General features: G+C 46.1%; 1 protein-coding gene across 1 annotated transcript in view; it reads right to left on the reverse strand.

Annotated features, from left to right (window-relative positions):
* LOC121297016 (autism susceptibility gene 2 protein-like) overlaps window positions 1-15,145 on the reverse strand; it is a 218,274-nt gene that overhangs the window by 12,772 nt on the left and 190,357 nt on the right. Inside the window, 2 exon segments of the mRNA XM_041223027.1 lie at window positions 802-1,067; window positions 2,288-2,684. Coding sequence (XP_041078961.1) covers window positions 802-1,067; window positions 2,288-2,684 — 663 coding nt within the window.

Raw genomic sequence — 15,145 nt, forward strand, 5'->3', positions numbered from 1 at the left:
CTAGGTTGTCCCGATTCAAATTTATTCATTAAACTATCACTGACCTGTAGCAATTCCAACTCCCCTGGCCCTCCAGAAAGTTATATAAATAAACTTATCATGTGCATCTCTGCAGCCATCGTGACATCATTGTTAAGAAATCATGGTAAAAAAATGGGTTTTATTACAGGTCACTAAATCCAATGCAAGGCTTTTATACTGTACTTGCAAGTCAGTACAATATACTTGTATGGCACTAAGCCTGTAGCTGGGAGAACATGTCATTATCGATCTGCTAAACAGCATTTACACATCTGTCTTTTTACGTGGTGTGGATAAACAGACACAAAATTTTTACCTGTGTAATTATAGCGATGATGGACAGACATGAGCTGCAAAGACTGGCACACAGTAAGCAACTTGTAAGGCAGTGTGTAAATACCAGCTTACACTGGACTCAGGGCAATGCAACAAAGGAGCATTACCAGACTGCTACTTAAATCAGCGAGTTCTGAGGGCAACATGCGTATGGAAACTGCAGCCAGTAAACTACTTGGCAGGAGCATGAAATACATGCAGATTCCTCCTTCCCTTACTAGTAACATGTTACTACTGTGCAAGCAGAAGGCATTTTGAAATAATACCTTCTGCTTGCACATTTGATTTGCTGCTTTGAAATAAGGGCAATGACCTGCAGTAAATAAATGCAGCTACAGCATCAGAGACAACAACTGGCTCTGAACTACAATTCCCAGACTGCCTTGCTGCTCACACACCTAGTCTAGAGCACAAGCCCAGATGGGCGAAAGAGGCGGCGCCTACCTGGAAAGCCGGCCCCCGAGGGGTGCCCTGGGACCACGAGACTGTTTGTTGGTAAGGTTGGAGGTGGTGGCAGTGTAGCTGGGGTTGCGAACATGGCCGGATGGTGGTGTGGCGGTGGTCGCAGCGAATAGTGCGAGGTAGCGAGGCTGGCAATGGACAGCGGCAGCGAGGGGTTGGACGAGGGGTGGCCAATGAAGTGGGGGGAGGGGGGGAGGTGCTGTTTCGGGAGGCTGGCGCTGGCCGCACTGCTCGCGCTGCTGCTTCTGCTGAAGAAGAAAAAACAAAGAAACAATGTTAGTGGTTTCCCTCTGTCAGGATCCCTGGATACAAAGCTCAGTTACTGGGACCTTTCCATTTTGTCTCTTTTACAAGAAAGTCCTGGACAAAATTTAAAACAGTTTGCAAACACAGCCGAATCTGTTTATCACGATGGCCGCTGGCATGGTCTTTAAAACAGGTCTGACTCGTGTGCTGCTGCTGCAACATGACGAGAATTCTTTTGAAATTTGGCTCTCATGCCTGTTTATTTATTTAATAAAAGTACACTCTAGTGCTTAAACTGCAGCTTCCTTGTCTCTTTCCTGCCAACTAACATCTGGGCCCACAGCGCTATCCTGTCACAGTTGGTGTGAGAAGTGGGATGTCACGGGTCCTGCGGAGTCCAGACAGGATAGCGCTGTGGGCCCAGATGTTAGTTGGCAGGAAAGAGACTCAGGAGACAATGAATCTGCAGTTTAAGTGCTACAGTACACATTTATTAAACAAAACAACAAATAAATAGGGAACAAGGGCCAAAATAAAAGGTTACGGTCAGTTGCCTAATTGGGGAATGGCCACACCTGTGATTGCTGGCAGGGACAGATTAACCCCATCCCTGCCAACCTAACATTCCCACACACACACTGTTTACAGCAGCAGGGCTTCTGGCCTGCCACAGGCCTCTTTCACAGACTGCCTCAGACGGGCCGGGTGTCTGGGTGCCAGCAGCACGTGGATCAGACAACGGTGGAATGCAGGGCACCAAAAAGCTGCCACTGAGCTAATCCAAGCCACTGGAAGATGCTGATAAAGGTTAAATATTTTACTCCTAAGAAAGCAGGACAGGGCAGGAGATGCATATTTTCTAGGAACGGAAAACGCCCCTCTCGTGATTTCTATTGACGAGTCTCAGGTGGCTCATTTAAATGAGCTGTGGCAGCGCTGGACCTCTGTTCCAGATCAGGCCTGGAAGTACATGCTCTGACTAACCCAGATCATTCTCTTTGGCTGTTCTACTTCAGGGTATATTTTTTACTGCTACAAAACATTCTAAAAAAAAGGAAATGACTAATCACAAACTTTCCAGTTGAGTCTTTCACAGTATTAGCTCTCTCTCCAGTTTATTTTTCGGATCAGGATATCCTGACCACCAAATTCCACAGAAACCGATAGATTTTCAAGAGGGGAAAAAAAAAAAAAAAAAAAAAAAAACTGCTATCGCTCTCACCTGATATTGTTAAGACTGTTGTAATGTTGCAGCTGGTGATGCACTTGGTGGTTGAATATGGGCGGGGCGTGGACCTGAGGGGGCGGTGCTCGGAGCTCTGTCTGAGGTTGTGATTGGGCGGGCAGTGGGGCTGGGGTTGGCAGTCGGACAGCTGCTGCCTTCTTCACGGGCGGAGGCGGGCTGCGGACTCTGGTGCTGGGCTGGGGAGCCGCAGTGCTGGTGGCAGCAGCAGTGGCGGCAGGAGGCAGTGGGGATGCAGCGGGAGGGGAGGCAAGGATTGGGCTGGGTGCAGGAGGCACAAAGGGAACCTCGGTGCTCTGCTCCTGGCTACGCTGGAGCCCAGAGACTTTGGTCGAGCTTGATGTCTTCGATTCAAGATTTTCATTCGAGTTCAGACCTGTAAATGGAAGGAAAAAAAGGAAAAAAAATCAATATGTTTGCAAGATGACAAGTGCTTCGTAAATCCCAGAATAGGGAAATATATTGCAGGAGATGAGCTCTCCGTATGGCAAGCTGCTGGAGCTCAAGGACACCATCCAGGGCCATGGGGTCACATTAAACTACCTCTGTTGTGGGGTCCAGTAAACAGCCTACACTGATACAGAGTGATATAAACGTACCACCTTAACACACTGTTCTACAGGATCTCTCCAATTCTGCACAGTACAAGAGGCCCCCCATGGCTGACCTCTTGTGATGTAATTTCCCCTGAAGCATCGTTTGGTACAGAATCTCACGGCAAAAGCAATTTCAAATGAGAACATCTGATCCTGCTGGACTGGGTACCAATGCATCCCGCTTCATACAGAATCAAAGCCATGGAGCTCAGAGCTGCATCCCGCTTCATACAGAATCAAAGCCATGGAGCTCAGAGCTACAACCCGCTTCATAAAGAATTAAAGCCATGGAGCTCAGGGCTGCATCCCGCTTCATACAGAATCAAAGCCATGGAGCTCAGGGCTGCATCCCGCTTCATAAAGAATCAAAGCCATGGAGCTCAGAGCTACAACCCGCTTCATAAAGAATCAAAGCCATGGAGCTCAGGGCTACAACCCGCTTCATAAAGAATCAAAGCCATGGAGCTCAGGGCTGCATCCCGCTTCATACAGAATCAAAGCCATGGAGCTCAGGGCTGCATCCCGCTTCATAAAGAATTAAAGCCATGGAGCTCAGAGCTACAACCCGCTTCATAAAGAATCAAAGCCATGGAGCTCAGGGCTACAACCCGCTTCATAAAGAATCAAAGCCATGGAGCTCAGGGCTACAACCCGCTTCATACAGAATCAAAGCCATGGAGCTCAGAGCTGCATCCCGCTTCATACAGAATCAAAGCCATGGAGCTCAGAGCTGCATCCCGCTTCATACAGAATCAAAGCCATGGAGCTCAGAGCTGCATCCCGCTTCATACAGAATCAAAGCCATGGAGCTCAGGGCTGCATCCCGCTTCATACAGAATCAAAGCCATGGAGCTCAGAGCTGCATCCCGCTTCATACAGAATCAAAGCCATGGAGCTCAGGGCTGCATCCCGCTTCATAAAGAATCAAAGCCATGGAGCTCAGAGCTACAACCCGCTTCATACAGAATCAACGCCATGGAGCTCAGGGCTACAACCCGCTTCATACAGAATCAAAGCCATGGAGCTCAGGGCTACAACCCGCTTCATACAGAATCAAAGCCATGGAGCTCAGGGCTACAACCCGCTTCATACAGAATCAAAGCCATGGAGCTCAGGGCTACAACCCGCTTCATACAGAATCAAAGCCATGGAGCTCAGGGCTACAACCCGCTTCATACAGAATCAAAGCCATGGAGCTCAGGGCTGCATCCCGCTTCATAAAGAATCAAAGCCATGGAGCTCAGGGCTACAACCCGCTTCATACAGAATCAAAGCCATGGAGCTCAGGGCTACAACCCGCTTCATAAAGAATCAAAGCCATGGAGCTCAGGGCTGCATCCCGCTTCATAAAGAATCAAAGCCATGGAGCTCAGAGCTGCATCCCGCTTCATACAGAATCAAAGCCATGGAGCTCAGAGCTGCATCCCGCTTCATACAGAATCAACGCCATGGAGCTCAGAGCTACAACCCGCTTCATACAGAATCAAAGCCATGGAGCTCAGGGCTACAACCCGCTTCATACAGAATCAAAGCCATGGAGCTCAGGGCTGCATCCCGCTTCATACAGAATCAAAGCCATGGAGCTCAGGGCTGCATCCCGCTTCATAAAGAATCAAAGCCATGGAGCTCAGGGCTGAGCTGTGTTTAGAGAAGCTGGGCTAGCTGGGAGCTCCTCTGTAGTATCCAGTCCTGAGCACTTTACCCCAAACCATTGGCTCAAGCAACCCCACACCCACCCTTGCCCTGAAAAAGAGAATTCAGAATCAAAGCATCAGCTTTGCCTTTCGTTTTTTGCATGATTTCATTAACTGTTTAATCAAGTCATTTCATGTTTGACTGTAATCAGCTGATCCAATTTCTCGGGGCGATCCAGTCAGTTTTAATAAATCATACCTAATTAAAAGTTAAATGCCTTTTCTATTCAGGCTTTGCAGAGCACACAATCTGGCATGAAATAATTATGTTTCAATTGTGCTGTGAAGAGAGATCATGCCCTCCTATACGTCCCTTTACCTGCCCCCCCCCCCCCCCCCCCCCCCCCCCCCCCCCATCTTGTCATTGGTTCCGAGCGCCGAGGAGCATGAAACCAGATTTTTCTCCTGCAAGCTTCTCTAAGAAGTCATCAATGCACATGCAGTGATTTAGTAAATCTTCCCTTGAATGCACTGATTTTCACTCAATTTTTTTGTGGAGGGGGGAAATCAGAAACCACGCAGCTAATAAGAATCAGTTAAACCAGTGAATCAAACCCAGCACTCATGGTAAAATATGCAAAATAAGACTTATTGTTTTTTGTCCACTGTAAAATGGCACTGGAATGAACTGTGTGCAGTACAACATATGAAAACGCTACCACTGTGGGCACTATTTCATATGTATCTACACAGCATACCATTCTCTCCCCTTGAGCTTCAACTGTCCATGAGCAAAGAAAACATTGCATTCCCATTGTTATGCCGCTGCACTGCCACTGAATATCAGTTAGAAAGGACTCTTGTACCAGCAAGTGCTATTACATTGATCCCAGGTGTGTTACTTGTGCACTGGCAGTAAAAATAAAACAAAAGGCATTAATACCTTAATGGTAATGGACTCATTTCTTGAATCCAATCTGTACGTCTCCGATCTCTTGAACAAGGATGGAGCATCTCATTGACAAAATCCCACATTCTTAACATTCCTGTTCCTGGAATAGACTTACAAAGGCTCACACTGGTCCTTACTATTGCCAAACAGATTATCCGTTTGAATTAGAAGCAATACTGATTTTGAGTAATCAGCACACTCCTTCTGGAAGCCGTGCAATTGGCTGGACTTGCCAGTCTGGTAATAGCTCAGAGCCTTCAGAACGGAGAGAAAGGCACGGCTCTAATCTGCACACTTAACACAGCCAGGGTTCCAGGCTGCTGAACTGAGCCCCAATTAACAATCTCCAAAGACGCACAGACTCCCTCCAAACCACAAAACTCTCAATTTGCAACAAGGCTTGTTATTCACAGCTTAAATCTTCCTGGGATTCAAAATATAAAAAAAAAAAAAAAAAAAAGGTAACAAGCTACAGATAATACTTACAAGAAGAGCTTGAAATCCCCATCGACCCTGCAGAATCAGGGTAAGGGAATACTGGCCTATTCAAATGTGTGTGTGACTTGTAGGGTTTCCAAAATGGACTAATTCTAATGGAAGAGAGAAAGCTCTCGTCTAAGTCATGCTTGGCAGTGAGGTTTCCCTAGAAGCCAGTCTTCCGGGCATGTGCTACACAACACAGGCACATTTCAGCCTTTAAGGGCTGTGTATGTTAACATGAGCAGGGCAGGGGGGCTTGAACAAGCAAGATCCTTTTTGTAACTTTCCCAGTAAAATAAGGTTGGGTTGTGTAATAAATAACTCAGGGACCTTCCTCAGCGTTACATTATATAAGTGTGTGTCTAATTCCATCCCAGTCAAACAGCCTGCTCAAGCCAAAAGCCAACACTCGATATTCTCGCTGGTGAATCAAAGCTTTTGCACACATTCGTTTTTTTGTTTTCTTTTGGTTTGTGTGCCAGCAGTGGACATGAAATCAGCCAAAAAATCATGCCTCAGAGCCAGAAGAAAACAGTGCTATTTGCTCCATGTAATTACGGGGTGAAGTAAGCGATCCTGCTCCAGTTATTTGCACTCATGCTTTCGTTTGTAGGAACTGGTGTACAGTGCTGCTTAAAAGAACAACACTACTTAAAAGAAGATTTGTTTGTAGCTAGTTATGTGTACAGAAGCAATGTACTTCTCTCAATAAACACAATTAAAACAATACGAAGGGCAGGCTCCCAGGTTTGCTGAAGAGCCCTTTAAGTCTTTCAGCAGCGTATTCTTGCACTGATTCCAGAGGAGCTGATTGTCCTGCATGTCACAGAATGAAACCCGTATCATCCTGCTGTTCACAGCAGAGGGTGAAGTGATTCTGCTGAAGGGGGGATACACTCCAGCACTCATTAGACCGCTGTCCTCAGGAGGTAAGGAAACTGGCACGATACCATGAGGTGCAGGCTAGTCTGATGATGATTTTAATAGGATTTAATGGGGTTGAGGAGCCATGCTAGCTAAGCTTAGTGTCTCTTGTCACAATCCTCCCTCATTAAAATATCTGTCCAGTGGGGATGAGGCTGGGGTTGCTGGGAGGCAAGTACGTTTCCATTATTAAAACGTATTTAGTTTTAATAATTGTGCATTTAAACTAGGTAACTGATATTAGTTCCTGCTCCTACATGGTACAGTGTAATTACACAGGAATGATCATCTGAACAAAAAGCTGGCGTAATTCCATGGTAGCAGCACATATACCAGCTGTTACCATGTACCAGCATGAATCACAGGTAGTTATCTAGTTATTATTACTGTTATTATTATCAATTGTATAGAAAAAAAAAATATCAAGAATTACAGTACAATTAAGAGCAAGACACAAAATACAATTACCTCAGTCCTAATAAGAGCAAACCATGTTATTAGCATGTAACTACATTGTTATGTATACCCTATAACCTAAATTGCTACCAGGTCTGTTTTCTGACAGAGTGCACAGATGGCTCATCTGTAGAGAAACACTTGCTGTAAAAATTAACACGTCTGAGAGATACTGTAGCTTCAAGGTCATCCTTTAAAAGACTGAGGAATTATGAGAGCGACTGAAGCAAAAGGATAAATCATAATGAAACTCCGAGTCAGGGCTCATGCACGAGCCAGCTGCTGACAGGGAGACTGCAGTCTGAATGCACTGTATGGCAAGACGGTAAGGTAAGGTTTCTGGAGATGGCAGGTGAAGATCACAGGGAAGCGATCTGCAGTTGGGGGCCGTGACACACTTTTAAGGCTGACTGATGTTCTAGTGGTGACCTGTGATGACTCCTCAGCACTCCAATCGCTCCTTCATGAAGCTCTAGTGTTTAATATTATTCAGCTCGGACCTGATTTATAGCACAGGGTCACCCCTCAGCAGCTGGAGAGCAGGGCCTGTCCTGGAACAAGGGATGATGGGAAACCAGACAGGCAGAAAGCTTCTGGGAGGCAAAGATACTCGATTCTTTTCTGTTGCCCTACGAGCAGCAATTGACACAGAAGTAAAACTGAACGAATGCATCGTCTGCACCTCGGAACCACTGCTCCTTAAGTGCAAGATGTAAAGTATTTTTAAAACCAAAGAGACTTCTTGCAAAATGATCAAACGTTCAGTAATTTCCAAACCTGAAATCGCACCAAAAGAAAGCCACAGAGAGTAAAGCGTCATGACAGTTTACTGAGCCGCTGTGCAGTGGAGTTTCGCTCAGCAAATTTACTGTCAGATTAGATTTTTTTTTTAATTCCCCCAAAGGGCCTCCTGCATTGCAGTCTGACGCTGGAGATTTTTGTAATTTGCAATACAATTGTCCTTTATGCAAACTTTAACCACCTCTTTGTCAAAGAATTATAGGCACACGCTCCCCCCCCCCATACACACACAGGGGGAGTGGTGCAGGCATCATGAGGGCTCTCTTGGCACAGGCTGGTCCTTTAGACATGTGGAATGTGCTGTAGCAGTCATGGCTATGTTCGGCAGCTTTCAGGCGGTTTGTCCCAAGTGTGGCACGTTCGTATTGTTCCCTCTTCACAAACCGTGAATCGAGGAGCTTATAACCTGTCTGGGCACAATGCTTCACAGTGGCAGGTGGATTTTCAGAGCCTCCCCTCCTATTGTTACTTTTCCAGGAGTGAAGGTTACTTATGCAATTCACGCTGCAAGTCCGGGGCTGCGCCCGGCAGATCTGTTAACCCTTAGAGATTTCCGCAGACCACGCCTGCTTTTCAGCAGCCTGTACCGTATAGCAGCCTTGTCATTCCATTCATTAGCATAACCAGCTCCTCCATCGGACTAGCAAGAGCCTGAACACCATGGCAGCAGCTGTCTCTATTGATTACTGGAGAGGACGCAGCTCAACAATTAGCTCAAAGACTGGAGACAACACACGCCACTTTCAATAAACTCTGCTGCTTCGCTTAGTTAACTTGAGAATGTGAGACGTGGCTGCAGCGCGCGCACACACACACACACACGCGCGCGCCTGCAACAATCATGCTTATAACCACCAAACCTGCAACACACTGAATACAGCAGCTGCAATACATGTATGGACACAAACACACGGAAAAACAGATCTACAGAAAAACTTCAGTAGCTGAAAAAGAATACTGTGATGATAAAGATCTCACGTAATATATTAAACAGGTAGAAATGTAAATACTATAGCACGGTAGTATTAGAGAGAGAGGCAGGGCAGCAAGTACAGACATTTGACAGAAAGCAGCCCCCGCTGTTTAAAATAAGCTCAGTGCACGAGGAGAAGGACATCACAGCCGAGACGCAGGGGAAGGGAAGCTGCTATTGATTCTTCACTGCAAATCAAGAGGAAATGTATTAACTGCTCCAATTAGAACATAAAACGCAGGCTTCTCAATGCCTCAGAGCTTGGAGTCTGCACCCTGGTGTGGCACCAACAGCCAGAAACACACCGCGCATCGTCAGGTATTGAGCAGACAAGATAACTGTTAGAAACATCACAGATTTAGGCTGCATGGTGCCAACAACTCAAATACAACCAATACTAGAAGTATTGTTTAATTGCACAGCTTACAATATTATTATTATTATTATTAGGCGCTCCCAGAGCTAGAATACCATTTATACCTAGAGAGATTATACATTCTGTAGAATGTGAGGGGGGGGGGGGGGGGGGGGGGGGGGGGGGTGGGTTAAGCCTGCAGCCACTCAAACAACATATTGTGGTTCTGGACTTTTTGACTGCCCATGCTAGACAACATTCAAATACACGACAGCAAAGTGCGAGATACAGTAGAACGGCTAAATTATCAAGGGATTCAACGAGCTGCAATATGACAAACAAACTGTTCTGTGTTGAAGTGCCAAAGAATACAAAAATGCCCTACAGGGACATACGAAAGGTGCATTTGCACTGATTCCTATCCTTCTGCTATTCCCTTTGTCTGGCAGCGAGGCTGCTGTGAGTTATCAAGCATGACAAAAGGAGGAGGAAAGAAAAGCGCAAGAGGAGAAAGGTGTGTGGCCAAGCCGTGAAAATGTATCAAGACAGCTTCATCTCATAACCCGCGGGGCTGCTGACGGCTGCCTCCTGCCACAGAGGCCTGCTACATCTCGTTTCCATCCCTCCCGACAAGCCCCCCTCCCCCTGCTGGCAGCATGGACTGAGGGGGTAACTCAGCAAGGCAGCCTGGTGACACGGAGTAAACAAGGCCAGAGCTGGGAAACCTCAGGGATTGTGTCAAAACAAGCAGAGGAAAACGGCTGTTCGTAGGGTGCGGCGACCTTAACAACAAGCTTACAGAAGAGTGTGATAAAATAATAAACAATGCAGGCTCCTGTCAACGACGGGAAACACCACGTCAAGCGTGTGTGCACATTCAAGAAGCCTGCACACTAACTACTTCACACTATTAATGCCAACATAGGTCTGAATCAAAAGATTTAAAGCCAGGATAGGAATGGAAATAAATGGGAGCGACTGGTTTGGATGAGTCAACTCAAGTTTAGATGCAAGTCCGAGGTCCTGTTGCAAGTGACTGACGCTGTTGTTGATGCAGAGTTCACCCCCTAGTCTCTAAGTTGCTTTGGATAAATAATAATAATAATAAAACATCAGTCTGTTTGTGGCTCTATTATCTAACACACCCGAAAACTGCCAATCAAGACAGCCAAGTATTTTCCTCCACTAGTCGGAAGGTGTTCATAAAACGGCACAGGCACCAAAATGAATTCATTTTCAATGAATTACCTCGGGAACGCCAGGTCTCATTCTGCATTGCTTTCAATAAAGCCACAAAACGTGCTTGAAGCTGCTGCTGACAACATGAAGACAATGTATCCCCCCTCCTCCCTCCTCCCTCCTCCCTTCATTTCATGGACGGTTGAATAGATTCAGTTATTGACCTCTGCAGAGAGCCGAGTGTCGTCAAGTGTGTCTCTGTGTGTGTGAGCGCAGGATGAGGGGAGCTTGTTCAAGTTTTTGTAAACAATTTACAGGGAGACACAGATGGCCCGTCGCTACTAAATCTAATATCCAAGTGCTTTCCCTTTAAATGCACCTGCTGCAAGTCCAACAGAGCGGTATTGTATTCTTTGTAGTCTAATGTACCAGGCTGCGGCTAATATGTGCTCCAAGGCTCTCAGGGGCAAGCCTTCGATTTATTGTATATCAAACAATCATTGCTGACCGCAAGACCTGAAATTGCCTTGCTTTGAAAAAAAAAAAAAAGAAAGAAAGAATAGAAAGCCTCTTAAACCAAACGGCTTAGTTTTTTATCGTTAAAAAAGCAAAAACTCTTTAATCAGATTAAAACTCTTTTCTTTGAACTCTTCCTGAGCTGGCTGAGTGTTTGAAACAATACCCCAATTCCCTCCAGTATTTATATAGCAGCCTCTGCTTTCTCAGTCTGAAAGCACACAGACACATTAGGAATAGACTGTAAATCGCATGCGTGTAAAATAGCTGTAATGCCAAACGACATCTCTGCTGAGCATCTGAAATACACAAATGAACATACTGATGTACCAGACAGGTCTGCGCTCCTTTAAAACATGCTTTCTGAGCAGTGAGAGAGATCAAGTGAGATCAAGAACAAAAGCTGAAGCAATCCCTCGGGACCTCCAGTTTGTGATCTGTCCCAGCACTGATTAAAGGGAGAATAAACCAAATTATTTACAGGACTGTATGATAGGGCCATCGTCTGGAAATGAAGGAGAGACTCACCTCTGCTCCAGCATTAAAGGAAGACTCTTTAAAAGCGTTTTGCTCCTGTACAGAATCTTGGACAAAACCAGAAGAGATACCTGACAACCAATCTCCTGCTATCACACACTCATCACAACAGGGAGATGCAGCTTTTATATATTCCACAATGCAGATCGGTGGGGGGGTTAAATTACTCTAACCAGTCACGGCACATTTATGGTAAAGTGTGCTGCTGTACCAACGGCAGGCTTTTCCAGCTTTTGGTCAAAACCTTGAATACACCATTATAAACTGGGAGCTTCTATGGATTCAATTTAAGCCAGCCACAATGAGCCATACATAGATCTGTGAAGAAACATGATACCGAACTCAATCGACTTTAGTGCGAATCACCCCGAGTTTGAAATGATAAATAAAAACCTCAAATCAATGGGTCACAATGCAAGCATGTTGCTATAGACACAGAGAAGCTCTTACCATGTTAGTTTATTTTATTTTTTTGCTCCACAAGCAGACTACCCCTCTTCTTGTAGCCAGTGCACGTGTTCAAATCAGGAGATCAGTGAAAAACTGCTCTGGCTCTTGAAGCCCTCCAGTGATTTTCCTGTTTGCTTTGATGGTCGACCCAATTTGAAAGCATTGAGATCCTGGTTTATCCCTCTGTAGCATGCCTTGTCTCAATCCTTCAAGTTGACCTTGTAGCTTTTGTGATTCTAAAGTTGCCAAATAAAACAGCGCTCCTTTGGTGGTCTGAACGGCCGCCTTATTTTTGAAGGCAGAAGCTGGCTCCTCCAAAGGAAATGCCAGTCCTTCTCATTCTTTGGTTTTATCCAGTTATAAGGGATGTAGAATATGAAGTAAAGTCTGCACAGCAAGACCTCGAAAGTGCTGGGTTTTCAAACCCCTTCCTGTTGGACTGCACTTCACCTCATGCATTACAGAAAGGGTTAGCTTGTCATACAGGAGTTGCACTGTTCATTCATTATTTTTGAGTACGGCACAGTATGAAGCATTTTGAAAGCTGGCACACGTCACATGAAGGAAGGTTCAATAGCCACAGTTAAGACACTGCAACTTCTCTCAACTTGAAGGGGAAGACGTAGCCCAGATGAATACCTTTCCTTTGTCAGCCTTTTCAGCCTCATTAAACAACTGCCGGCACCATTTCAGGAGAAGAACAAAAAAAAACACCACTTACTGTTACTGTCCAGAAAGCCAGCGGCCGCATACATGTGGGTTTGTTGTTATTCACGGAGCACATTCGCAGGGAATGGTTGAGTGGGACAGAGTCCCGACAATGACGGATGCCTCAGTCCTAGCAGTCAGGGCAGAGGGATAAACGTTCACCTTCAACTGCTTCAAAGCTCTTACTTTCTGGAATTTAGCACATTTTTTTTAAATTTATTTTTTTAGCCCCTTTGGCTGCAAACGTCTACAGTCTGAGAATATTTACAAGATGCCGCGGGGCCAGACCGAGCAGGCGAGGCACACAGAGGTTCACGGAGAGAGCAGGCTTGTGTCGTACAATAGCTCTTTAGGAGGACCGTCTCGAGGGAACCGCCCCAAAAAGAGAGGTGGCGCCCTGCTTCCCTCCTGGTCAGGATCCATAAAAAATTTTGTTGGGGGGGGGGGGGAGGGGGGAGGAGGGCGACGGTGGGGGAGCTGGCAAACACTTTGGTAACAGATGACTGTAATTATTTAACAAGGGGTTGTGACTGGCCTGCTTTCTTCATGTTGAGTAGTGTTTAAAATACGCTGCTGCATGCGAGCGGAACAAGAACACATACCACCACCGCTGCCTGCGAGCAATGCAACACCTGCCTGTGAAATACCTGAACAAGAGTGAGGTTCCTTAGCTTAAGAAACATTCAAGATGGACTGTAGGCCTTTATAGAGGAGCAGTGAAAATAGTTCAGAAGCCACACAACAGTGAGGGAACCACATTTCTAAAAGCACCCAAATTTGTCAAAACCAACTAGAATGAGCAGCCTTTGAAAACCTTAAAAGGATGTCAGGGTTTTGCACGGCAACATTAAACAGAATAGATTTTGATGATTCCTTTAAACAAACAAACCCAGAACAGAAATCCGTTATCAGCAATCGCATTATTCAGAGCAGAGATTAGCCAGGAGATTAAGCTATTACCGTTCAGAAGTGAAATCGATCCGGGGATGTGCAGAGGCACGCTATCCGCTAATCAGCTACACAGCCGGTGTACTGAATGTCATTTCCCTTCTGCAGCCCAGCCGAAATGCAATTCTGACAAGAACGGCACCACCGCTCGGTAAGTGGCGACATGTGACTTCCAGTAAATTGCTTCCCTTCACACCAGGACGACTCGGGCCCAGGCACAGAGAGCACACGATCTATAGCGGATCAATAAACCTGCTGTGCACACGCCCTGGTCCTCACTGCTGTGAATGAAATGCAAGATGACCGGAGGTCTTTTACAACCCCCTCTGGGCCGACCCGTCAGAAACACTTTGTGTTTGCAGCCTGGGCCGGTGAAGCTCTGTGCTTTGGGAGGTGTCCTATTGCTCTGCTCATAGGTAGTCTCCGCTGGGGAGCCAGAGCGCCGTATTGACTACCTGTCAGACTGCTGCTTGCACAGGGAGTCTCGGGAGCCTGCCTCAAGGCCAGGTTTAAGAGGCTGGCTAACAGCATCATTTCTTGGTAATGGCTGAAATAAAGTGACTGTCAACTGAAGCTTTGTCAACATCTATAGCTGCCAACTGGTGTGAGAAAGAAAAGCACACCTCCAATGAATTGAGTGCTTTGACTGCTTGTTTTATAGAGCGAAGGAATGGGCATGTGCTCTGTTCAGGGCACAGGGCGTCACCTCTGGGCGCGGGGCGCAGGGCGTCACCTCTGGGCGCGGGGCGCAGGGGTTCCAATTGCATCTGTTCATTTTAAAATAAACTAGTTATGGGATGCTGCATTAGAGCAGTGCTTCTCTCACATTTTAAAGGGCTATATTTGCAGACCTGAAACCTGACATGGGGCCGCAGGAGGTGCAAGCCGGCCACGGTTTAAGGGGCCCTGCATCAGAGTATCAGCCAGGTGTATGTGATTCACTGGCAAGGCAAAAGCGTTGAAGATGCCTTATAGAAAAAAAAGAAATTTAAAAGTGAGGGTTTTTAAATGTCTTCATTTCTATTCATGGGGTGCTTAGCGGTTTGAGAATAGCAAAGTGAATGGGTTCAAACTCAATAAACCCTTGAGAACGGAACCCTGGAGGGAAATGGACTAAGTTTAATGCAGCCACAGCATGCCCTGGCCTCGTCACATCATCCCTGCATTGGCTCTGAAAGGATCTTAGGCTTTAGCGAGTCCATTAACATTGTAACCTACTCTGCTTCTACCCGTATAACTATCTTCCTAATTGCCTTGCTAATTATAACTAGATGTCGTCAGTGCAAGGTGCTTTAGGAGATGAAAACGCAGCATTAGAACAGCAAGGG

The sequence above is a fragment of the Polyodon spathula genome, chromosome 22 (genome assembly GCF_017654505.1).
Source record: "Polyodon spathula isolate WHYD16114869_AA chromosome 22, ASM1765450v1, whole genome shotgun sequence".
Classification (NCBI taxonomy): Eukaryota; Metazoa; Chordata; class Actinopteri; order Acipenseriformes; family Polyodontidae; genus Polyodon; species Polyodon spathula.